This window comes from Dendropsophus ebraccatus, chromosome 13 (genome assembly GCF_027789765.1).
Source record: "Dendropsophus ebraccatus isolate aDenEbr1 chromosome 13, aDenEbr1.pat, whole genome shotgun sequence".
In the NCBI taxonomy this organism is placed as follows: domain Eukaryota; kingdom Metazoa; phylum Chordata; class Amphibia; order Anura; family Hylidae; genus Dendropsophus; species Dendropsophus ebraccatus.
Window position 1 is genome coordinate 47,264,481 of NC_091466.1, and position 24,636 is coordinate 47,289,116.

General features: G+C 41.3%; 1 protein-coding gene across 3 annotated transcripts; it reads right to left on the reverse strand.

Annotated features, from left to right (window-relative positions):
* Positions 1–552: 552 nt before the first annotated feature.
* On the reverse strand, positions 553–23,953 carry SYT16 (synaptotagmin 16). 3 transcript variants are annotated; one of them, XM_069950418.1, is made up of 7 exons: positions 23,874–23,953; positions 21,043–21,600; positions 13,097–13,309; positions 10,027–10,253; positions 6,524–6,955; positions 4,876–5,065; positions 553–1,386 (listed from the first exon to the last, which is right to left on the reverse strand). In XM_069950418.1, the coding sequence occupies exons 2-7, from the start codon at positions 21,536–21,538 to the stop codon at positions 1,073–1,075; spliced, it is 1,872 nt and encodes a 623-aa protein (XP_069806519.1). In that variant the 5' UTR covers positions 21,539–21,600; positions 23,874–23,953; the 3' UTR covers positions 553–1,072. The 3 variants fall into 3 exon arrangements, with proteins under 3 accessions (XP_069806519.1, XP_069806517.1, XP_069806518.1); XM_069950416.1 differs by lacking the exon at positions 13,097–13,309; XM_069950417.1 differs by lacking the exons at positions 13,097–13,309; positions 21,043–21,600; positions 23,874–23,953 and adding an exon at positions 10,876–10,945.
* Positions 23,954–24,636: the final 683 nt, after the last annotated feature.

The window sequence follows — 24,636 nt, forward strand, 5'->3', positions numbered from 1 at the left end:
GGATGCAACCAGTCACATTGAACATATTATGTAACCTACGAGTATTATGTCATAGAGCAGAAGCAGATTAGTAAATTGATATATAATCCTGTTGAATAAGGTTAAAAGTTTGTGGGTTCAAGTGTCCAGTGGGCGGTCTTTCTCTGTGATTTAGTATTGTAGTATGATTTATTGTATACAGGGAAGGCTGTCAATTACTAAGTCACTTCCCCCACTGGACTCATAAGCCTAGAATAAGTAGGGATGTCTCTCAATAAAAAAAAAATCTTACAAGCATCCTCTCTGACCAAATCGGGGAACGCCCTCTGGACACTTCCCCTCATTTTCATATTACGACAAATTTGTATATTTTGGCACTAGAACAGACTATTGGGTATAAGGTATGCCATAAAACACAACGAGAAGCGCTATGTCTCCAAGCTCCCAATGACATACCAATCCTCCATGACTTGCCCACTCAGCCAATCACTGCCTGCAGTGGTGACCCCCCACCAAGCAAGTGATTGGTTAATTCAGGCAGTTGCTGAAGAATCAACATTTTATGAGAAACAAAAAAAGCCAAGAGCACCAGGCAGCAGGATCCACTGGAATGGCAGCTGCAGGTACTTGGGCAGGTAGGCTTTTTTTTGGTTCTTTTTGCAGTACACTGGGCCCTATGTAAAAAAAAAAAAAAAAAATCCCTTGAATGGTGGATCTGATTATTTGCAATATTTGCAATGGGCAACACCGCCAGACCTGATGTCAAATGGATTTTTAAAAGTCTAGTTGACAATTTAGTATTCATATAACTATTGAATACAGGTGAACAGTCTAACTGGTTGTGAAACAGTGGACAAACCTTACTCCTCTATTACAGCAACCTATTATTTAGTTCTATTCACTTTATTTGGTTTTAGATGTCAACCACTGGTTTGTACAGGTTCCCTCAAAAACATCTGAGTAAAGTGCAAATTCTCAGTCATCTTCTAGAAACTATAGTATGGTAAAAAATATATCCCGCCTTTTTACTTTTTCTCATGCCGATTTGTACCCCTATATTTCTATATATGAATCTTGATAATGAAACAGTTCATCAGGCTTCAAGTAGAGTATGCCATCGACACACTTCTTGACCCTTTGAGTCCTTCATTTCCAACCAATGACTTTGCTCCTCTTCTCCGCTGCTGTTCTGCCCCAAGGAAATCCAACCGATCATCTCTTTTCTTTTCATGGTGCGACGATTATATATAGAAATCATCAGTGTGACGTCAGTAAGCTGAAACAAAGCCACTTGAAAAATGAAGGTTTCCTTGTAGACTGGGTTTGGTTGGCCCCTTCGTATGGATGTTTTACAACGTGATAGTTCGTGACCACTGGAATTTAACAGTGAGAGTTTTCCATAGGTATCTGTGGAAAGAAAAATATCTGGAGATTAGATGACAGATATTGGAGTATGGTTTATAACTAGAGATGAGCGAACCTCTCTATGATATTGAAATGCCTGTGCTCTTATAGTATAAATGTAAGGGAGAAACTTTCATGGGACAAACCCTTATAGATCTTCTTGCCCTTCCACAGAGGCTGATACCGGTGGAGTATATTATTTCCTACCATTCTCCTGCATAGGTATGCTTTAAGTGTGCTCTCCTCCCTCTCTACAGCCTCATATATCCCCATAACAGCCATATTACATGGCATGATGTTGAGGAGGAAGCGAACGCTGACCTGTCAGGTCAACATTCACTTCCTCCTCATTCCCCACTCGCTGCCTTTATTATTTCAAGCACAGACAGCAAGCTGGAGGGGCTGGAGGGGCTGCAGGGAACTGCGGGTGGATCGCCCAGGCAGCCCTAGTTATTGCAAGCGACATACAGTAGATGTCATTGACCTGATCAGGCCATTTCAACATGTTGGCTGATTGTGGTCTTTTAATATGCGCTGTTACACCAGAACGTCCGGTAATCGGCCAAGTACAGACTCTTAGTCTTTGTAATCAGACCAGCAGTCGGACCCAATCAAATCAGCTAGTTATTGCTAAGCCTGTGGATAGGTAATGTATAGTTTTATCTTGGAATAACCCTTTTAAACTAACAGCAATAAACAAGCTGTTGGCATCAGGAGCAGCATAGCAACTAGCTATATAAAGGAGTTGCACAGACTCTACAGCAGAAAAATAGCTAATAATGTTCTATAAAGTTTGGGCCTTGCCAAACCGCTTACAAACCTTATCTTCTCAGATTGTGAATATGACCTGAAGAGTAATGGTTCAATGGAGTTGATAAACATAAAACCTAAATTTTATGCTCTAAGCACACACACAAAAAGACCATTTGAATCTCAATTCTCTGTACCCACAGCTCCCATAATGATTTACGTCTTTTTGTTTTTCTTTGTCTATTTGAGTATAAAGTGTAAAATATGCACTGAAAAGCGTGTGAAAACACTTCCCATCTCACTTCCTATAACACCTGTGAAGTAGGGTCTAGAAAGGATATTCTAGTATTCTAAGTGCAAAACTGGAAAACAGGGCTGTTATAGTCTTATATTCCATAGTATTTAGAAGGGCAGTATTTAGAATCAAGCTATATGTTTTTTTTTTGCAGGGTCTTGTTGCATCTGGGAAACCTTGGATCAACCAGAGAATATCATGGCCTAATACACACCAATACAAAAGATGCATGTTCAATTTGATGTTGAGATTTTGATGTTAAAAATTATTTGAAGACATAGGGGGATTTATGAAGACAGTCGTTATCATATCTTGGACTTTAATTAGGCCCCGCCCCCTTTCCTCTGGCTAAATTCAGTAAGAAGCGTATGCAGAGCTCCTGAACCTGCGCCCACGCAACAAATCTACACCTACTTCCAGCAGGTGTGGAATTGTGTCATGGTTTACGCCTGTAGGCAGGGTGAGCGGGGAATATGGCAGGCATACGCCAGGGAGAAGGGGCGAATCTGCACCTTCTCCCTGGTGTACACCTCAGGCAGACCCTTCATAAATGTCCCCCATAATATTTTGGTTGGTATTTTTAACCAAAACCAGGAATGCAACAGATACAGAAAAAGACAGTAAGGAAAAGAAAAATCTTTTTCTCTGTTTTGTCCCAAATTACTAATTATTATTCTTATTACTAACCAAATACTATGTGTCATCCCATCAAATCAATGGTAATAGATCACAAGTATCAAAATGTGGCTCTCCAATCCCATTATGCATGGACAGTCACAGCTTTAGCTTTGGCTGTCCAGGCATGATGGGAATTGTAGTTTTGCAACAGCTGGAGGGCTGCCAGTTCCACACCCCTGTGATAGGTGGTCTGAAATCAATAGTTCTTGGCCGGCTTTACAGCTAGTGCTCCATTCCTAAAATGTTGTTCAAGAAATATGAGGGAAGTGAGATATAGCAGTCATCTATAGAGTTATTGTTGTTCCAGGATTGCTAGATAATGGGCTACTAAGTAAGAAATCACTTACGACACACTTCACCTTGATCATTTCAAGGCGTAATATATTTTTCATGTGTATTCACACATGATCTATGTACAAGGACAGTGAGAAAGACCAAGCTGAAGTCTCATGAGTCACATGCAGACCCTGAGCATATTACTACCAAAGCCACATTTGCTATTACACAACTATACAACCTTTCATAAGGCTTTGGCTATACACATATAAATCCTTGGACCTACACAGTTACCTTGTGCTTTGTACAATCAATTCTATTGCTCTGTAATTTGCCATATATTATACCCAAGGAAAGCAATAATTAATGCCCAAAGGAATATGGAAGAAATTTGTTACATTCTAATAAACATTAAATAAAAGCCTGTCTCTGTTACCTCACCTTTCTTTTACAAGACGGATGTATTTTTACATCCCTCACACTCTTTACAAGTTATCACTTTACCTCTGCGTGAAAAGCAAATGCGCTGTCTCAGTCTCACTCAAAAGTGCCAAAAAGGCCAAAAAGTTGGTATTTCTAGCTTAATATTCAGATTATTTTTAGAAGGAAATTTGGGGCAGATTTACCTATCCTTAAGACCCTATTACGCTGAACGATTATGGGCCTTACTTGGAAGATTACTGACCGTTCAGGCCAATAATTGTTTAGTGTAATAGCACACATTGAAGGGTTACGATGAGCTGAAATGCACAATGTTGGCAGATCGTGGTCTTCCAACGTGTTGAAAGATCACAATGTGTGCATCGACAGTCTACTGCAGCAGAGTGCTACTGACTTTAATAGGCCACCCGAATGATCTAAGGAACGTACAGGCAGCCATTTTGTAATAGCACAGGCAACGAGCAGGGAACGAGAGGGAAGCGAGCGCTGACATCAGGCCATCTAATACGGCCCTTAGTCAGTGTAAGGGCCCTATTAAACAGGCCAATCATGCAATCGTTTTTGCTGGGCCCTCCTTGCACAATGTTTGAGTCTTCTAATAGGCTCTTTAAACTAAAGCTTCCATTACATATCACAAACAAGTCCATAGGCCTCCAACAGAGAGCAAACAGAGAGAAAGCATAGTCCATAGTTTCTAGGCAAAAGCGTAGCAGAAAATTAAAAAAAAATTAAACAAAGGTGCCTATGGGTGATAGAAATACAGTGGATTACACTGAAGCCTTCCAAGTCAGTACACATCGTAAAATTCTCAAAAAATATACTTCTGACAGAAGGTTGGAACGCAATGTGATCTTAACCTTACAGATACAATTTGTCCCATAAACATATGACAGGGTCGTGTGATCAAACTCCAGTCCTCTAGTTTAAAGGCTGCTGTTCTCTATGTTATTTTTCCATTGTCCTCACAGAAAGCTCTGTCTCCGTTAGGTAAACAATGTATCCTTTCATGCCCTGTTACATAACATATTGATAATAAGCTGAGTGTCTCTTACCAGGTGGTCTATTGATGGCGAGGTTGCGAAAATGACTTCCTTTGATCATCTGTACAGAAAGCCGCCCTGTTGTGGCATTATATGACAGCCCCACTAACAGCTCAGGCACCCCGCCGTGTGACAGGGATTGAGAGGACGAGACACTGTCACTGCGAGAGATGGCAGAGAAGCTAAGCAAGGATTCACCACTCTGAAAATAAGAAAAGAGATTAGGTAAGGATTATTTTCATGAAAACCTCAACATAGAAAGCAAGAAGGATAATCGAAACTGATAGAAGAGCAAGCTGGAAAGTACAGTATATATTTGTCCAAAAATGACCAACCTTCCTAAACACTGAGGCACCACACCTATCTACAGGTTGTACGTGGTACATAATCCGTGGCAGTGTTGCTGTAAGAAAGGGCTATGATGAAGGGATTGTTGCCTGTATGGTTTGCATCTGTGACCAGTTGATGGAACAAACACCACTGGATTGGAAGCGAGTGCCGCAGCAGTGGTGCTGAGTTTTGTCTTTCTTTTTTTGTCTTTCTACACCTTCTTCATGACCCTTGGGTCAAACATCTAACTCCTTTTAGCGAAATGGGCCATATTCAGTTTCTCGTCACACCGTTGCAGAGAGTCCCTTATCTCCAAGGACCCAGCAGTGGCCTCGTTTTCTGCCTGTATGGTATGCATGCCTTGGGCTACAGCCACAGCTTAAAGTAGTAGTGCAAAAGCTTCATCTAGAGTTACCACCTGATCAACAGTGACATCATTGTGGCAAAATTGTAATATTTCCCAAAGTGTGCCAACCAGGAGGTTACATAAGGAAGATGAAAGTGTATAAGAAGACTTTTAATCTACCACATTGCAGGCATCATTGTAATAAGTATGGCACATCTTCTGCCTCCCTGGATAAGTTTTAGACAACTTTTAGTGATTTCCAGATAAAGAGGCCTTGGGTCTCCAAAACCCAACTTTTAAGATTTGATTCCCCGAGGCTTCAGAAATTGGATGCCATAGGGCTGTATCCATGTTTTCCTGGCAGCCCTAGGGTGGCATCTATCTTCTGGTGGATCAAATGCCGGGCGTTCTGGTTAGGAGAACGTTGCCAAACCTGCACAGTTTGACATGACCAACACTAGTAGAGATCCAACCTTTGTGACCCTCACTAGACCTAGGTAGGGGTGAGCAAATTCACAGTACAAATGAAGTGAGGCACTTCGCTGGTCTCGGTGGTTGGCTTGTCAGCTTGCTGTCCTTAAAGTCCATGATGCACCACTCTTGGTGCCTCAGAAACGCTGCATCCAGTCCTGAGAAACTTCTCCAAGCTTCTCAGGATTGGATCTGGTTTTTCCCAGCACCTGAAGCGGCACGCAGTTTAAAGGCAGCAGGCTGACAAGCCAACAACCGAGGCTAGCGAAGTGCTTCATTTGTACTGTAAACTCGCTCATCCCTAGTCCTGAGATCAGGAAGTGGCCTTTTGATGTGGCCTCCATCATAGCTTGATGTACAGTCCAGTACACAAGTGGTAGCCAATGGTTGATAAATCTTGACGCCATTGGCCACCACATGTGGACATGGTTTTTGTCCACATGCGGTGACTGCACACTATAACAAACCTTTATCTTACTGTAGTAGGTAAATAACCAGAGATGACACACTTACACTTAAATTACTTCTTGGTTCTAAAATCAATGTCTTTCTGATTTCCTCATCTGACTTAATCTTTTTTAAGGAGAGCAGCTTTTCACCCATCATTTTTTCCCGGATCATCTTGTGTACAGCATACAAGCGGAAGCGAAGAGCATTGTTCGCCATTTCCTCAGGCTCCAGTTTGTTGAATGTAAAGGTCTCATTAAACACAGGCTGAGGGCCTTTATGAATGGCGGTCTTCCCCCTTTGCCTTTTGCTTGGTAGTAACACAACATGGACTTGCCAAGAGTTTACTCCACTACGATCCTTATCTGGGACATCCTTGGCTTCCACAATGGTTACAGTCAGCTTTTGGCTTGCAGCTTTGTAGTTGAGCATAATATCCAGGTCTCCACATTTGGAAATTGGCTCATGGATGGTAGGAGCGAGATTGTCCTCTTGGTCCTGAAGGCGAACAACAGTTTGTTTAAAATAATTATCCACTATGCAATATTATGCCATATAAAGTAATAAAGGGCATCTTTAGGTGGAAACCCAAATCGGCAAGCTTGCTGACCCTAGAAAAAGTACTAAAGAAGGCCTGTCACAACTCATAAACTGACTGCTGTAGCAAATACAGGCAATGTCTATGAAATGACAATCCCCGATCACATATTTGTATAGCTCTGTGATGTGCTATTGCTCTTTTATTTTTACTAGAAATGTATGTATGTAATAACCAACCCGGTGTTACCAATTGGGGGAGTGTCTGACACTATCCAATCAGAGCTAACAGTGCAAGACATTGTAAGGACACGCCCCTATCAGCCACGCCCAGTTGTCATACATTTCAAGTAAGATTAAAAGAATAATTACACATCACTGAACTATAAGAAAAGATGTTCCTGAATTGTTATTTTTTTGGCATTGCATGAAGTTTATAAAACAGACAAGCCATGAGTGGTGACAGCTTTCATGAAGATTATCCTAAGAAGGTTCAACTTTATTATCTGCTGATATGTTTATCATATAAAATGAAGGGCAATTTCTGGGACTTCAATATTATTGGCCTGTTGGCCTTTAATATCAGGTTGGTGTAGGCCAAGTTAATAAAACAAGCTGCTATACCATGTACAGCCACTATCCAGTGTATGGAGCTGTGTCTGGTTTTAGGGTAAGTTTTCCTTTTGAAAACCATTTGTGTTCTTAAAGTGATATTTTAAGTTAAAGTAGAAAGATAGGAGATAAGTGTCAGATTGAAGGGGATCTGACTGCTGGGACGCAAGTAGTGATTTGGAAAAGAACAGTGAGTCACGCATGCGCACAACCGTTGCACCTGCTGTCTAGTACAGTAGTGATCTCTTGATTCTAGAGGAATACGCTTGTCTATCTTTCCATGTACTATCATATAAATATTTATTGCCATTATTATGGTAAATTACTAATCCACTTCCAGGATTCCTCAGAAGCAAAAGAAACTCTAATGTACAGTTCATGCTGGAACAAACCTCTTTATTCCCTGTCTTTAAACCACTTAGAATATTTGCTTATATAATTATAACACCCAAAATAATTGAAGTGTATGCTAATGTAATATTATTCTGAATGTAAATGGGATAATCAGACCGTTCTTAGTGTTATAATTATAAAGGGGTGGGGGGGGTTATTATGCAGACGAGAAAAAATTCTATGGAAACACAAGCGAGCCTTGATTAAACAAATTTATAGGTAGGAGATCATCTCCCTCCATGCTATCGAGTTGGAAAGTTTAACCGGGCACCAGATTAGTGATGTAATGGTTTCCATGGATAACGGGTAACTTTACTAAAAGTAGACTAAATAGGATTATGTGTGAGCATGATCTGAGGGCAGGCTGTTCAGTAAATGGAGATGCTGCGATGGTTCGAGTTCTGTAAGGGAAGTCCAGCTTAAAAGCTCATCTTTTCCAAGAAGACCTATCTGCCTTTATTCACTGCGTGCTATTCATAATGAATGAGATTAGATGAAATGAAAATAATACGGAGAAGCCATGGAGGAAAGAAGTAGAGAGGACGCATTCAGAGAGTAAATGAGGCTAGATTAATGGAATAAGGGCTCAGCTTTACCGGTTTCGATTTTTTTCAGTTTTGTTTTTAATACTGTTGAAAAAATTCACACACACATGCATGATCAGCTTGGCTATGCGTTCTTGTATTCTAAATGAGCAGAAATCTGCTGTTAAACTCCACCAGAGGGGCTTATTGCAAGGAAAAACAAAGGATAGGGCATTTAAATTCAACATACCCAATACTTTTTTTTCCCCCCAAGAGGGTTAGGAGGCCTAATTCATATCAGATGGCCGGTCCCACTGACTTTAATATAATCTGCATGGCCAGCTTATTAAAGGGGTTATACAAGAGCAGTGCTTCACCCCCAGATGGTGCCCAGGAATAGAACAGCGACGTATGTAGGAACCCGCGCCGGCGCCGTTCTATCCATGGCCAAGACTTGAAGTGAACCTACTGATGGTACATTCGCTTTAATACCATAAACAACCTGCGGATGGATGGAAAAAAACAGCTAATGGATGACTGTCTGTTATGTATGGGGGCCACCTGATTCCCGCCAGAAGATGATGTTGGAGAAAAAAAAAATAGGGTGTGTTGAATTTCCACGCCCATTCTTTTTACTTTTCTAAAGGCCCTACTACACAGAACGATCATCAGCCAATATCAGCCGATAATCATCCCGTGTATAGCTGGGTTTACACGGAGCGACAATTCGCCCGATCGTACGATTAACGATTTCGAAGTATCGATTTCTTTTAATAACGATCAGTGTTTAGATGGAACGATATATCGTACAGAAAATTCATTTTGCGATCACTTAAGCCTATCTCGCACATAGGTAAAATAGGTGAACGACTGTTTACACGGAACGATCAGCGAATTTTTTGCGAACGACGATTTAAGAACATGTTGAAAGATCAAAATGAACGATTTCTCGCTCGTCGTTTGATCGTTCGCTGCGTTTACACGTACGATAATCGTTCTGTGTAAATGCAGCATAAGAGAAGGCATCGATCAGCTGACATGAACGATGTCGGCTGATCGTTGATGTCAACATGTTGAAAGACAAATGACAGTGATCTGCTCGCCGCTATCCTCTTTGGGATGCCCGGACGATCTGGCAATCCCAGGACAGTCCCCCCGTAGCTCCCTGCGGCCTCCCCTGCACTTACCCGCTCGCTGCTGCCACGCGTAATAGTGGCAGCAGCAAGCAGGAAACGAGGAGCAAACGAGCGCTGACAGCGCTTGTTCGCTCCTCTATGTCGCCCCGTGTAATAGGGACTTTAGAGATAAGTCGCCACCAGAGGAGTCTATCAACGGATTACGCTCCCCTCCCTATCGGATACATGAGTGCTCAGCTAAGCTGGATGATCACATGTATGGTGCAAAAGCTGTCCAATCATTGTAGCTTTGCAACAGCTGGAGGGCTTAAGCATATTGCTAGTCAGTGTCCAATGTTGGATGATAGACAAGACATGAAACTCTTACCTCTGGAGTCCATCCTGATGAGTTATCTGTATCATCATGTTCTTCAAAGCCATTGTTGCTGAATGCTGTCTCCATCTCCTGACTTCCCTCTGTGATCTGCTGACTACAGATGGGGTCAGCCTCCAGTCTGGTAGCATTTTGATTCCCACCAGCCACGGAGGCCGGGGCGGAGTGTATAGATACATGATCTTCTTCATTGTAGGATTGGTAACTAATAACATCCAGATCTAAACAGATCACATGGTCACAATTATCAAATCTATATCACTGTCACCCTCTTTAAATAATGTTATCTGATCTTGATATTTAAAGGCCAAAACACAAATTACAAGCAAACATTGAAGCACTGCCGATCAATAAATACTATTCATAAATATAATATAAGAAAATCATGCTTTCTGAGCAATAGAAATCTGGGTCATTGTGCATAATGTGTATAATATGTCAATTTATGGGAACATTTGTTTTATCTGCAATCAGAAGCACGCACCTTAAATAATTGGTCCTTAATGGTCAATGCAAGTTTACTTCTTCCTGGAGACAACTGACTCACTGAACTGAACATTTAGACTCCTTTCACACATCAGTATAATACTCTGTGCAAACACTGATCCCTACTCATAGTGTCCCAGTACAGGTGTGCCACTAAGTTCTGCTTTCCACCTGTAAAAAGGTATCTCCGTCAGGTGTCACACTCTGGGATGATGGGTGCCTTTCCACACCATCACCACTTGGTGTCTCACTTTCCCCTGTTCTTTGTGCACAGCTGAAGAGAAAAGAGTTAACCTGATTTGTTTCACTGTCCTGTGTTAGCCAATCACTAGCTTGGGTGCCACACACTGTTCTTACCTATCACACTCTTACACCTCACTCTTTCCAGCACTTTCCTCAGGTACTGAGGTACTTCCTGGTGGGAGGGTCTTTTTTGTCCAGTTGTCTACAGTGGAGAAGACACAAAAAGAGAGAGTGGCTGCTGCAGTTTACAGCCAGGCCTGGCTTAGGCCAGGGCCCTGGGAGGGCTTCTAGTCAGTTGTTGGAAATGGAGAGAGACAGAAGTTGTTTGTGAGAGTCTGTGAGGAAAAAGCTATGCACTGTTAAACCCAAACGTGGGTCACCAGGGTTCTACCTTGCCTAAGGCAAGGATACTTACACCAGTCTGGACAATCCAGAGCCCAGATTTGTCCGCAGTGGAGCAAATAGCATAAGCTGAAGTACTCCATTAGAACTCGCTCAGCCTACTCTGGGAACCTTGAGTGGTTATCTTCACCCAGTAGTTCAAGCCTGGGACTGATACTGCCAAACTTGACACTCGCTTGACCTGTTTGGTATGAGGCGATCTTCTTTCCTTCTTCTTTTTTAAACCGAGATTCCTCACCAAGTCACTACCAGTTATCCCAGCAGAATACTGCACTACCTAGGTAAGGCCCCCCTAACCAACTCAACTCAACTGCACTACCTAACCTATTCAACTTTACTACTTTACTTACTGTCTATACTACAAGCACCCAAGCTATAGCTTCCGTTATCCTCTAAGATAAAGCATCCTCTTATACCGTATTTTTGGTGAATGTCTATGTTTTCCTATCACTGTATTGTACTGTAGATCCTTGTTAAGTTCTTGTTAAGTGCTGGACTCTGTGCTCCTTATTAAGCACCGCACCTGCACCTACACACCTGGTTCTACCTTTACAAAGCCCAGTGCTTGTATACCTGGGGGTGGGCATCATCATTCCTGGCCCACTGCTAACAACACCTAGCAACTAGTGATGAGCGAATAGTGAGATATTCGAATATTTGATATTCGTACGAATATCCCGCAAATATTCGAATATTCGATCCCATTAAACTCTATGGGAACAAGTATTCGATTAGTGAAAAACATCTATTTGACCATTTGGAGGGTGAAACCGGAAGCTGGGGGATTTGAACGCATATCGAATATTTCTCTAATATTCGCGGGATATTCGTCCGAATATCGAATATCTCACTATTCGATCGAATATCTATTCGATCGAACAGTATTCGCTCATCACTACTAGCAACCCCAGGTTACATCAATGGACAGTATTGTATCCATTGATTTCTGTGTCCCCTCGCACATAAATCAGTCTTTGTTATTGATCCATGCTGGTGATCTTTACAGAACAAAATACTGATAAGGCAATGTAAGGTCCATAACATGGATGCAGCCCTAGAAACGGTAATACTGACATCTGTGTGCATCCGTAATGTAAGGATCTATTGCCTCCCTATCCATTTTTTTTAGGCAACTTCGTTTTTTTGTGTACCGATACAATACAGATGCATTGCAAATGACTTTTTGACGACTGAGGACAAAAAAATTGGACACAATGGATGGTAAGAACAATACTGATGTGTGAAAGGGGCCTTATACTTTGATTTTCCTATTCACTTTGTTATTTATTAAAATGTACCTATCATTACATGAAAATGATAGGGCGGCTTCTCACTTTATGATGTAAAAACACTACCCTATTACTCTACCCCCCACTACCCTATAACAGTGTCCATGGGTGAAAATAAAGTAATTGAAGCTCTGTCTGATACCATAAAATATCAAAGAGAATGGATATGGATTCTGAAACTAATCATTATTCTTGTATTACTGCAATATTAATGAGGCTGTAGTACATGTAATAGGGTCTCCATAGCTTAGTTGCATTTCTCATACTGAAGTAAAGGTGCTTATATTGTCTATATAAAATGAAATATCATGATCCATTTAAAATAGCAAATAAAAAAGAGACTATACAAACTGCTATTGCTTTACATGCACGTATCCCACAACATATACATATGCATAAAAAGCCAAATAAAACATAAATCATAACTGCAATGCTGGAGTAAATATGAAATGAAATGTAAAAGTCACAAATGTATGAAGCATTCAAAGCATATGGAAACAAAGATGACTAAAATAAGGTAACACAAGCCAATGGGGTCAAAAGAAAAAAGCTCAACGTAGAGAAAAATATTGTGATTTTTTCCCATGCTCCAAAAATGTCAAAATGCTGCAGATTCAGAACAATTTGCAACTTCCTGGCAATACCTTCACATTCAGAGGCTTCTGTGCTCAGCTCCTCGTGGTTTGACAACAGACGGCTGAACTTTGGCTTGCCCTCAGAGCCGGCCTGTGTCGCCTTTTCAGACACCATAGAGCGAAAGCTCTGAGAACGCGACACTGATATCTGAAACTGCTTAAAAACTTCTTCATCACTGTCTGAAGATGTAGTTAGTTCATCGTCTTCCCCATAACTGTTCACTAGGAAAGAAAAATACAGGGTCTAGACTTTCCTTCTGGCCCAGTTAAAAGTAACAGGATGAGGCCTGCATCCCATGGTTTCCAAGCTGCTAGAAGACAATGAACCCATCATACTTTAATTCAGTACTTGGTGACCGCATCAAACCTCACAGCTTGGTCTCCACTGATGGTAGGAACCTGCTGAGATCCTTGTATGATTGTTCTGGACAAGTAAATATATCAGTGACTACCAGTGGCTCTCCGGTTGCTTCAAAATCCTGGGACTTATTTTGCTGCTCATCGAGAGCTTCAGGTTGCAGATAACTGATATACTATGATAATGAACATATTATCTGTGCAGGTATTAAAGCTACTCAGTAGCCACAATCTGCCTCCCCAAACCGCTTGTACTGTCGGATTTTAATCCAAGATCTCTCCTGGGGTCCGTTCGGCAGGTGATGCAGTTATTGTCCTAAAAAACTACTTTTAAACTTGCATTCTGAGTCAAATTGGTGTGGCCTAGAGAGTCTGTGCATTAGGCTTGCATTGCCACTCCCTCCCTCCTCCCCGCCCTCCTCATCATTAGGAATGGCCCAGGCAGGATTTCTTTTAATCATCACCTGTCTGAACACTGCCCATATGCTGGATCATTAAGGCACCTGTGAAGTTTTCAGACAAGTGATGAAAAGGTAAAATTCTGCCTGGGAGCATTCCTAATGATGAAGAGGGCGGGGGGGTGGGGGAGGGATGGAGGGGTGGTGAAAGCCTGATGCACAGACACTCTAGGCGACACCAATTTGACACAGGGCTGCAAGTTTAAAAGTAGTTTTTTAGGACAACAACTGCATCACCTGCCGAACAGATTCCAGGACAGATCATGGATTAAAAGCAGCTATCCGAAGGTACAAGCGGTTTGGGGAGGGCAGATTCTGCGTTCAGAGTCGCTTTAAACATAAAGAAATAATCTTGATATACAGAATAACCTTTTTTAAGATATAAACTTTGATATACTTGACACACAGTAGAACTAAAACAAATACAGTCTGACAAGCCGGAATGTCTCTCTACATGGTTATACAGCATAAAGGGGTTTTAAGGCCATCAATGTCGGCAGGGCGATGACTGTCAGACATTAATAGTCTATTTTGAGCTGTTTGGCAGAGCCACAGATGGCATATACACAATGAACATGGTCACAAGCAGATGGTTGTATGTGTGCCTGGCTACTGCAGTGTAGCTTTCATTCCCTTTAATTGGAGCCAAGCTGCAGTATCCTGGCAGGCCACTAAACAATCAGTGGAGCCATCTGCTTCAAACCCTGCTCATCTGCTAAACCGATAAGCTGGGGTGTTGGGTGCCTACACCCTGCTAATCAGAAAACTTTAAGACCCCCATACACATTCAACATGTAGCAGCCAAACCCACAGAACTCTGCAGGACAGCCTCCTGACTTTCCAGGGGGAGAGAGGGATCAGACATGTTGAATTTCTAATGCCCAATCCTTTTGCTCTTAAAAAAATATGTCCTCACTTCACTAAGCATTTATATGTATACAAATGACGTGAAAAATTTAGATGTTTTGTAGAAATGTGAGTTGAACTTTATATTTAACTGGATTAGAACTTCCAAATGAGAACAAAAGTTTACAACAATTTCTCTAAGGCTGGGTTCACACTGCCTTTCTGCAATCCGTTTAAAAAAAAAAAAAAAACAGATTAAAAAAAAAACGGATGCATTTGTGTGCATCCGTTTTTTTTATTGACTTCCATTATAAAATAAAGGATCAAAACGGATTTGTTTTTTTTGTTTTTTTTTTAGCGGATTCAAAGACATAGTCGACCTCATTCTTTTAAAAACATATCTGTTCGATCCATTTTTTTTTTATGATGGAAGTCATGTACACAAATGCATCAGTTTTTCCATCCATTTTTTACAAAAGCGGATGAAAAAAATGAATTGATTGCAAAAACGTAGTGTGAACCCAGCCTGAGGCCATGTTCACATGTTGTAGGAGACCGGACGGTCTCTGAAAAGATCATCCCGGCCAGTACTGCAGTACCAGCCAGATGATCTTTCGGGCCGCAGAGTTCTGATGCGGCACCCACATCAGAACTCCCCACAGCACACTATGGAGCGAGTGGCCGGAGCCACAGTGTGCACTGACATGGTTTTCTATGGCCACTATTCACTGAATTGCGCCCGCAGAAAACTGACATGTCAGTTGTTTGCGGCGCCGCTAGGGATCCCGGTCGGAGCATATACTATGTGTATACGCTCCATCCGGGATCCCATAAAAAGCAATGCAACGTATATTCTTGTAATCATCACAGCCGTCCACAAAGGCCATGATTTTAGGAAAATATATGTTGTGTGAACATAGCCCAATCCTGTAGATTATATATTTTTTAAATGGACAATCCAGCAATTTTTTCTATCACAGGACTCGCATATAATCTGTAATTTTTGAAATACACAACCAGTGGACAGGGGATATAGTACCGGGCTGTCCTCCCTGAATCTCCCCTTTCCTTATCAGTAAGTACCCATAGCTATGTGCGCTTCCTGGCCCCTCCTCTTATGGCTCTAGAGTCCAATCAGGAGACCCCTAGAGCCGCCATTCTAGTGGTCTCTAGTTGAGAGGAGGGGTCTGGGAAGTGCTCAGCACTCAGAGGGCTGCCATAAAGGCTCCTTCTCCTGGGCTCTTGCAAGGTTCTCTTCTCTTCATATCCTTAGGTATGTCCCCACCACACCAAGGGGGCACCCTATTTCTCATCTTAGGCCCATCACCCCATGTATTCTATTAGAACCCGTTACCACATTGATTCATGAGGCTCTAAATGCCTCTAATCCACAGAACTAAATGAACTCACAAAAATTGATCTGGCCAACAAAATGGCAGTCATCGTTGCTATTAGTGAAAAACTAAAAAACAAAACTTCTTCAGCAAGGAAAATTCATCAGAAATCAGAGGATAAATCAATATCTCTGCCCCATCACCCCTCGCAACATTATCAGACTGGGGAGAATATTTGAGGCTCTTAAGGCAATATAAGAAAGGTATGTACAGAAGTGCCATTTTATGTCCTTGAATGAGAAAAATAGGGGCACTTCAGAAGAGCCTGCACCAGATAAAAGGCCAATTTACACCATACATTCTGCATGCTGCAAGAAAAACATCTTCATAAAAACCAACAATGGGAGTAGAATGGATTTAGCTCTTGATTACTCCTGAATATGATGCACTTATTATCTGGTCATCAAATCAGACTCATACTGGGACTGGAGTACGAGGATTGATGTGAAGTGGTTATACGGAGCGAGTGCATGCACAGCAGGGAGCCATTAGCCGAAGACATACAGCGAACCTCTGCTGCCGGCAGGAAATTGTAATCTATAAGTCTCAGAGTGTATATTACAATGGGAATGCTCACTCGTCTACAAGTTCTATTTCCAAAGGTCAAAAGGTAAGCTAAAGCTTAGGCAGGTATATTTAAGAGTATCACCCAAAAGAAAGCATTAGAGATGATGGAACCTGGAGCACGCTCGAGTCGATCCAAACCCGAACTTTCGGCATTTGATTAGCGGTGGCTGCTGAACTTGGATAAAGCCCTAAGGCTATGTGGAAAACATGAATATAGTCATTGGCTGTATCCATGTTTTCCAGACAACCTTAGGGCTTTATCGAAGTTCAGCAGCCCCAGCTAATCAAATGCCGAACGTTCGGGTTCGGATGGACTCGAACCCGAACCCGATTCGCTCATCTCTAGAAAGCATCAAAAATTTCCATCTTCCCAACACACATATCCATACAAAGAGACAACGGCTTTCTTCCACCTTCCATCTCCATGTGGGCTTAAAGGGTGGGGCAACCGCAGGTCTTAGTTCTGTATTATGTGGTTAAAGGGAACCTGTCACCCCCAGTGCCGGGGTGACAGGCTCCCGACCCCCCGCTACAGCCCCCTATACTCACCTGATCCCACCGGGTCCCGCTTCTGGATCCGGTCGGGTCACGGAGATATCAGCCGCTGCAGCCCGGCGCGCGTGCTGAGAGATGAGTCCAACGCTCATAGAGAATGACGGAGAGAAGCGGGACCCGGCGGGATCAGGTGAGTATAGGGGGCTGTAGCGGGGCGTCGGGAGCCTGTCACCCCAGCACGGGGGGTGACAGGTTCCCTTTAAACTTCCTGGTTGAGCAGTTGCTCATTACTACAAGTTCCGGAAGGCATTGCTTGCCCTCAGGTGTCCATTTAATAGATACAGCGCTCTGAATCACATCCAGAGGGGTGTGATTACAGCGCTGGGCCCTGACTCCTTCATAAGCAGGAAACGCTTAGGTGACTAATTGACCCGCATTTGCATGCAGTGCGGGGCTTATCAAAGTACATTTGCAGCTTTTACAGGGCCAGGCGAAATACATATGTATGAGAAGGATGTAAGGCGCTGTATAAGCACAGTTGGTTAGTTTAGTATCAATTTTTCTAGTGATTGGTTCTCTTTAAGGGTAGATTCACATGTACCATATTGCAGCGGATTTGACAGTGCGGATTTAATGCTGTGTTCATTCATTTAGTCAAATTTGCTGCAGATCTGCTGCGATACGGTACGTGTGAAGCTACCCTAAAGAACGCTTAAGAAAAATTCTAGAACTGATGAAGTTCACACCAGTCTTCTGATCTTCTTCAGGTTTTGTCCCAGTTCTTTTTTAACCAATTGCCAATCCTATGGTCCATCTTATAGGACCCTCACTATCTGGTTAACCTATCTAGGCACAGCACTACAAATACAAATGTGGCTATCCTGGTACAGCAGCATAGCTTTTTTAAGTGTATAGGGCTAAGCCAAAGCCACATATGTATGTATGGGACTGTGCCTTGAAGAACAATGGACGTACAATGGTTCCATGACCTTGAGGGTCCCTAGAGCTCAGCCCCCAACTTATACAATGAAGGGAAGAAGTCATGGAGAAACCTTTTTTAAAAGCAGTCTTTATAGTATATTGAGCAACATTGAGTAACGTAATTTCTCTTTAGGTGAGGTTCACTTACAATATGTCCAAGGTTTACAAACTACTAAGATGCAGCATAGTCTGAAATAGGGCATAGCATCTGATTTACGGACGATCTATGCTGGATCACAAAATTCCTTTTTTAATCTGGAGGGCAACTATCACCAAACACGTGTGGACCTGACCTATATGATGAGGTTGCTCTGAAGTCAATCAACTATAAAGTCTTCATTCAAAAAGAATTACCATTTATATCAATTAGTAAAAATAAAGTGGACTGAAAAGCCGGCTTTTGAGAGCACCCGGAGCACCCGTTGTCCTATGTCATCAGCGCTCGCTAAGTGAAGTGTATCTATTTTCTCTGTTATAGCGCCACGGAAAACCGTATCTGCAATAAGTGTCCAGAATTGTTTCCATGGAAACAAAAAGCATTCGACATAACTTTCCATTTGTGACAACTTATCTTACAAGCGGCCTTTGTAAATAATAGAAAATGGGCCAGTGGGTTTAAATGGTCTGTAGACATAACGGTCTATTAATCTACAGGAAATGTGATTATTCTGGAAGACAAAACCTCGCCTCCAATGTAACAAGGAGAATATCCATAGAGTTCTAGTTAGATAAAGGCCAATTATCCTGCTTCATGTGGCAACGACGAGGAGATAAAATAGGTAACTATTAACCAATTTGGTGGTAGAGGGATTCTATGTCAATGAGAAATAATTTTTAAAGGGAAAAGTCTAACTCTACCTTTCCATAGTCCTCACAACCATGCTGAGAGTTGTAGTGCACACAACTGCTGGTAGGCTGCAGCTTAAATTTTTCTACATTTAAAAGCTCTTAAAGGGGATATTCAACTAACTCAACCTATTTCCTAATAGCTCCAAACATGTTTATTGACTATAAATGTGGTAATATTTGCCACCCTTTAAAATGAATGGCTGATCCTAAGATACAAGGATAAAATGTAACCGCCAGAGCAGGCCTCCACCTACTATAGCCTCCAAAAGCCTTAACAGAACATACAGAAAAGGGTTGTCTTGAAGATGCATTACTTTTAAAGTGATACTCTCACACCCCGCCCCTTACTCTTTCATGTGTGCGTAGTGTCACCTAGACAGGGGGGCTAATGACAGTTTAAGACCCGCCTAGGTGAGGGCCCACTTACTATTAAGCCCCGCCTAGGTGACAGTGTCCACTGATGAAATGAAATTAATTTAGGGAGAAAGACACAGACAAGTTTTGGTGCAGAGAACAGCACATAGAGTAAGGAGGGTGACATTATCATTTTAAGCATTTTTTACACTCTTCTAATTGTATTATTAAATAAATATGCCAGTGTCCCTTAACCTGTATCAAAACTACAATTTCCATTATGCCTGGACAGCTGATCACTAAGATCTAGAGGGGGAGTACTCAGATGAATGCTGTGCTGCCCTAATTTCTGACTTTTTTTATTTTTTAAACCAACTACTGTGTCCCCTTTAATATTAACCAGACATAACTCTGTACTTTCGGTAATGGCATTTTAGCTCCTATTGAAGTATAGACAGATAAGTAAAGTTTTGAAAAATTTGGCTTGCCAGGTTTGTACAATTTTGGCAAAAAATTTGCGAACCAAACCTTAACAAACCTCATTAAAACAGCTAAAGCTTGTTTAGCTGTTTTAGTGCAGTTTTGGTGCCCAACTTACCTGTCCGCGCTCCCTAAGTGTCCTTTTCTGTGTCCCTGTGTCTCCAGCCTCACTCCAGAGATGAGAGTGACAGCCCACTCAGCCAGTCAGTGACTGAATGAAATGTGACAGCACCACAGCCAGTGATTGGCTGAGCAGGCTGTCACTCTTGTCTGGAGAGTGATATCCTGCTTAACCAATCACTGGCCATGGAGCTGTCCTGTCTCAGTCAGTAATTGGCTGATGGGGCTGTAGGCACAGGGACACAGAAGAGGACCTTGGGGGAATATGGACAGGTGAGCATATTTTTTTTTTCTTTTTTTTATGAATTTTAAAATGAAGCATGCAAAAATTCACTTTGTCAATTAAGCAAATTTTTCACTTTGCTCCTCCCTATTCTAGTGAATGAAAATGAGTCACAACACCAAGCACAGCCACTATCAAATTTAGATCCGTTCCTGGTGCACAATACAATAATGGACACAGATTTGGTCAACTGATCAATGGCGTTAGATCCCCAAGAAAAACATCAATGCTAAAGTCAATACTAAAATATATATGTTTTGTAATTTCTACCAAATATAATTCTTCTAGAGAAAGAGAAAGTGCTTGGTGCAGCAGGTAAAACATTCTATAATTCTTACCCAGCAATATAGTCTGGATTTGTTACCTGCTTTACCAAACCTCCCGGGACAGAATAAAAGAAATCTATCCAATCTATAAAAGTGACAAGTAACCAAAGAAACCAGAGAACCCTAGCTAGTAGCTGGGAAATACTTGTCTTCTCATACAGGCTAGTTCTTCCAGTTCCATGACTTTTCATGTACGCTATTGGTTAGAGTTACAGATATGTGTAAAAAGAACATATCCATCTTACGGCAATTATGGGCTTTACTCCAAAGCATTATTATGTGCTTTGAATCTGCAGCATATAAACATTTTAGAGATTATTATTTGGAAAAATAGTTTTTCGTTATGTAACTGTGTCAACTAGAACATCAATTTCATAAACTCCAGGGGAGACAAGGTGTTGAGTAGAAGAAGAATGACCAAGATCTTACCTGAAGAGTTTCTTACCATTAATTGTTCCTACAGTGCTAAAAGTTGGCGTTTCAAGGTCTCTTATGAGAGTTTCTATTTGATTATTCAAATATTCTTCATCTTCTGGGATTGTTGGGAGTGTATCTAGTAACAGGCTGTCATCCTGGATTTTTGGGATAGATCTGGACATTTCATGGCTCCGTTGCTCTCCAGAGCCTTTCGCTAATTCCGGAATGACTTCTAGGTTATTGGTTTCCTCTTCTTCAGATGTCCAGGACTCGGCATCTGAGTTATGAACTAGTGGTGGGTTCTCACACAGAAATTCTTCGTCTTCTTCAGGAAATTCTTCAAGGTTGGCATCATATTCATTCACTTCCGAACTTTGGTCGCTGATAACTGCTGAGTCTGTTTTAGGGAAATCTCTGACTGGTTCGGATATGGGCCCTCCGGTAAGATGAACAGCTTCACACATTCGAGATATCCAAGAAGAAACCGGCTGGAAGAAATTCTGGCCAGCCATGTCTAAAACCATGACCAGAATTTGTTTGTCGAGTATTCAAATTTGCTTGTTCTCCAGAATTTTATGTCCGCGAGCTACAGAATAAGCATTATTGAAATTAAGGTGCTTTCGGTTTTAGGATGAGTAAATATTATATAAGTTCCTAATCTACACTACTGAACCTACACCTTCTACACCTTCCTATTCTACACAACTAGACTATACTGTACACTGACCTGCATATGTAAGATATACATTTCATAATGACATAATCCTGCTCTAATATTTTACCTTAATTGTGTTTTGTACATTATCCAACGTCTATCCAGACATATGTTTTCATAAGGTTTTAATCTATAGATTTACTCCCTTTACATAAACCATTTTCCGCTACTTAACCAGTAATCCTTAGTCTCATAATGTGCCCTATGTATCCATCATTATCTGAAAGCCATCAGGCTAGCAGAGACCTGGAATCACTTAAAGAGGACCTCTCAGGTTTTCTAAATTGGTGGTTTAAGTAAATACTTTCTTTTTCCAGAGTACAAGATCACATAGCAAGAAATAAGTGAATTTTCTTTTTGAAAATTTTTGAAACCGAACTCTGGACCATATAAGGGCAATTCTCCTCACAAAACCAACCTGACTTGGGATATCTGCTCTTCTTGTATCATCCAAACTATAGATGCGTGAATTTCCAGTAGGAACAATGCGAATTGCTTTGTTCCTATCTGCATTCAGCTTATCAGGCTGCTCAGCTCCGTGATATTGGTGGCTCTTCCTCCAGGACGATAGTATTGCTTGTCTAGTATGGGGTAGTTTTCTTCCTTCTGGAGTAGAGCTTATCTCCTGATGTTCCTAACAATTTAGCATTTTTGGAATAATATGGGGTTTTGATGGTCTATTGTATACTACCAGCTCTTACATAATAATAAGCTGTGTTTTTTAATGTTCTCAGTAGTGTCGGAGGGATAAAATCAATTTCCTACCCCAAAATAGAACATGACCACAAATATGGGGGATGTCATCAAAGGAAGTGTTTGTGAGTACCGTTCGGTAGTATCACGTACCGATCCTTCTGATAGTATTGAGAACCTGAGTCTTATCTATCACATTATCCAGCAAATAAGAAATAAGGTACAATAGACTCACTGCCTCTTGACGAATGCAGGTCAGAAATAAATACTCAGATGGTACAACAGGAAGACAATATAGACATCAAGAGTCCCAGCACTCGGAAAGCAAACTTAGGTGACACAGATGTTAGTAACAATTACACCTCAATGACACAAAACGGATGGATAGGAATGAAATTCTCGGAGTTGTCTGTTAGATTTAACACACATACAAAAGGTTCATGCAGAGAAAACTAGATAGTGAGGAAGGTATCGAAACAAGGGTTGAAAAGCCTTTATTTGGTAACACTACTAATACAAGAATATAGATACAACTCAAAGTAGACTCAATAGAGTATTACCCAAAACAGACTGTGAGCCCTACTAGAGAACGGGGACTGATTTGAGTGATGTAAGTACTGAAATTATTATTCTTACTGCTCCTTAATGGGGCATCTGAGATTAGAAAAACATGGCTGATCTATTCCTAAAACCGCTCAATAATTGTCCATAGATGGATGCCGCACTGCAGCAGAGTAGCGCAGTGGTTAGCATCATTGCCTTACACCATTGGGGGTCTTAGGTTCCAATCCAACCGCGTAACATCTATGGAATTGGCAAAAGCAACAAAAATAAATTACAGTTTGATGAAGCTAACTACAACACCAAACTATGGACAGGTGTTATGTTGATTAGGAGCAAAGCAGCCATGGACTACCCCTTTAACTGTGTATCTTAGTGTTTTATATACGTTTGAGAATGACATTTGGTGCCATACATTCGCTCAGCTGACAGCTATGCCACCTTACGCCTTATACAAGTGCACACTTGGCTTAGCCAAGAAGAGAAAGCCCCTGCCAGTCACGTTTGGTAAAGTCTTTTCTTTTAGGACAACAGAAGGATTGGGTTTTGAAACTCAACATGTCTGATTTTTCTCTGCCCTGACATCATTTTGTACAAAGGAAGAAACTGAAAACATGTAAAAAAAAAAAAAAAAAAAAAACACCATGTATATTAGTAACATACACAAAGCACATAGAGACGGCTTTATATAGCTTTACTTACATGTATTAGAAAGCATGCAGAGAGATATATACACAACATTAATGAATTGGATAGAACACAAGGAACGTATTAGGGGGTAACGGTTAGACACAGTGTAAAAGATTAGTCAGTCCATGATTTGGTCACAGTAAAATAGAAGAAACTAATAAAACATTGCCAATGTTCACTCTCAACAATGCAAAACTTACCAAGTCCTTGTAGAACGCCAGATTTTTCTTTTGGCCTTTTTCTCTTTCCACGTTGATCCAAACATGGGAAGTCCCCAACTTTTTCAAAGCACAACTTTTTATTTATAAGGAGGAAAAGAATTGCCAGGAGAACAATGAATACACCCACTGCAGATAGAAAACCAATGGCCTCTGGGGTGACTAGAAAAAAAAAAAGAAAGAATTACTGACGGAGAACTGAGAAACTAATTTTACCAAAATGTATGATATGTTGACAATGATGAAGGGGTATATGAAATAAGATCCTCTGGTCTGTGGGCCAGTGGTCCTGTAGAAGCCTCCTATCTCCCTACTTACATGAACCAGGCTGAGTGGATGAATAATTTTATGTCTATGGGCAGCTTAGGCCAGGTTCAAATCATAATTTATGCAAAATGTTATCATCGGATGCAGATCATGATGGGCCTCATTGATTTCAGTGACCTAAACGTTTTCTGACAACATTTGGGTTATTTTCTAAGCACTTCCGAGTTTTGGCTTGGACTAAAAAGTGCAGAACTTGTATAAAATGGCCTAAACATGGTCGCTAGCTGACTACGTTCAGATCACTGAATTAAATGGAACCTGTTTCAATTTGAGCACAAATACTTTGGCGTTGTATTGTGACATTTTGCTAATGTATCAGAGGCATGAACTGTAATGTGAACCCTTAGGTCTACAACTTTGACCAGTGACACCATCAAGTCATAATCTGAAGTTACAGTGGCAAACCACATCTTCTACA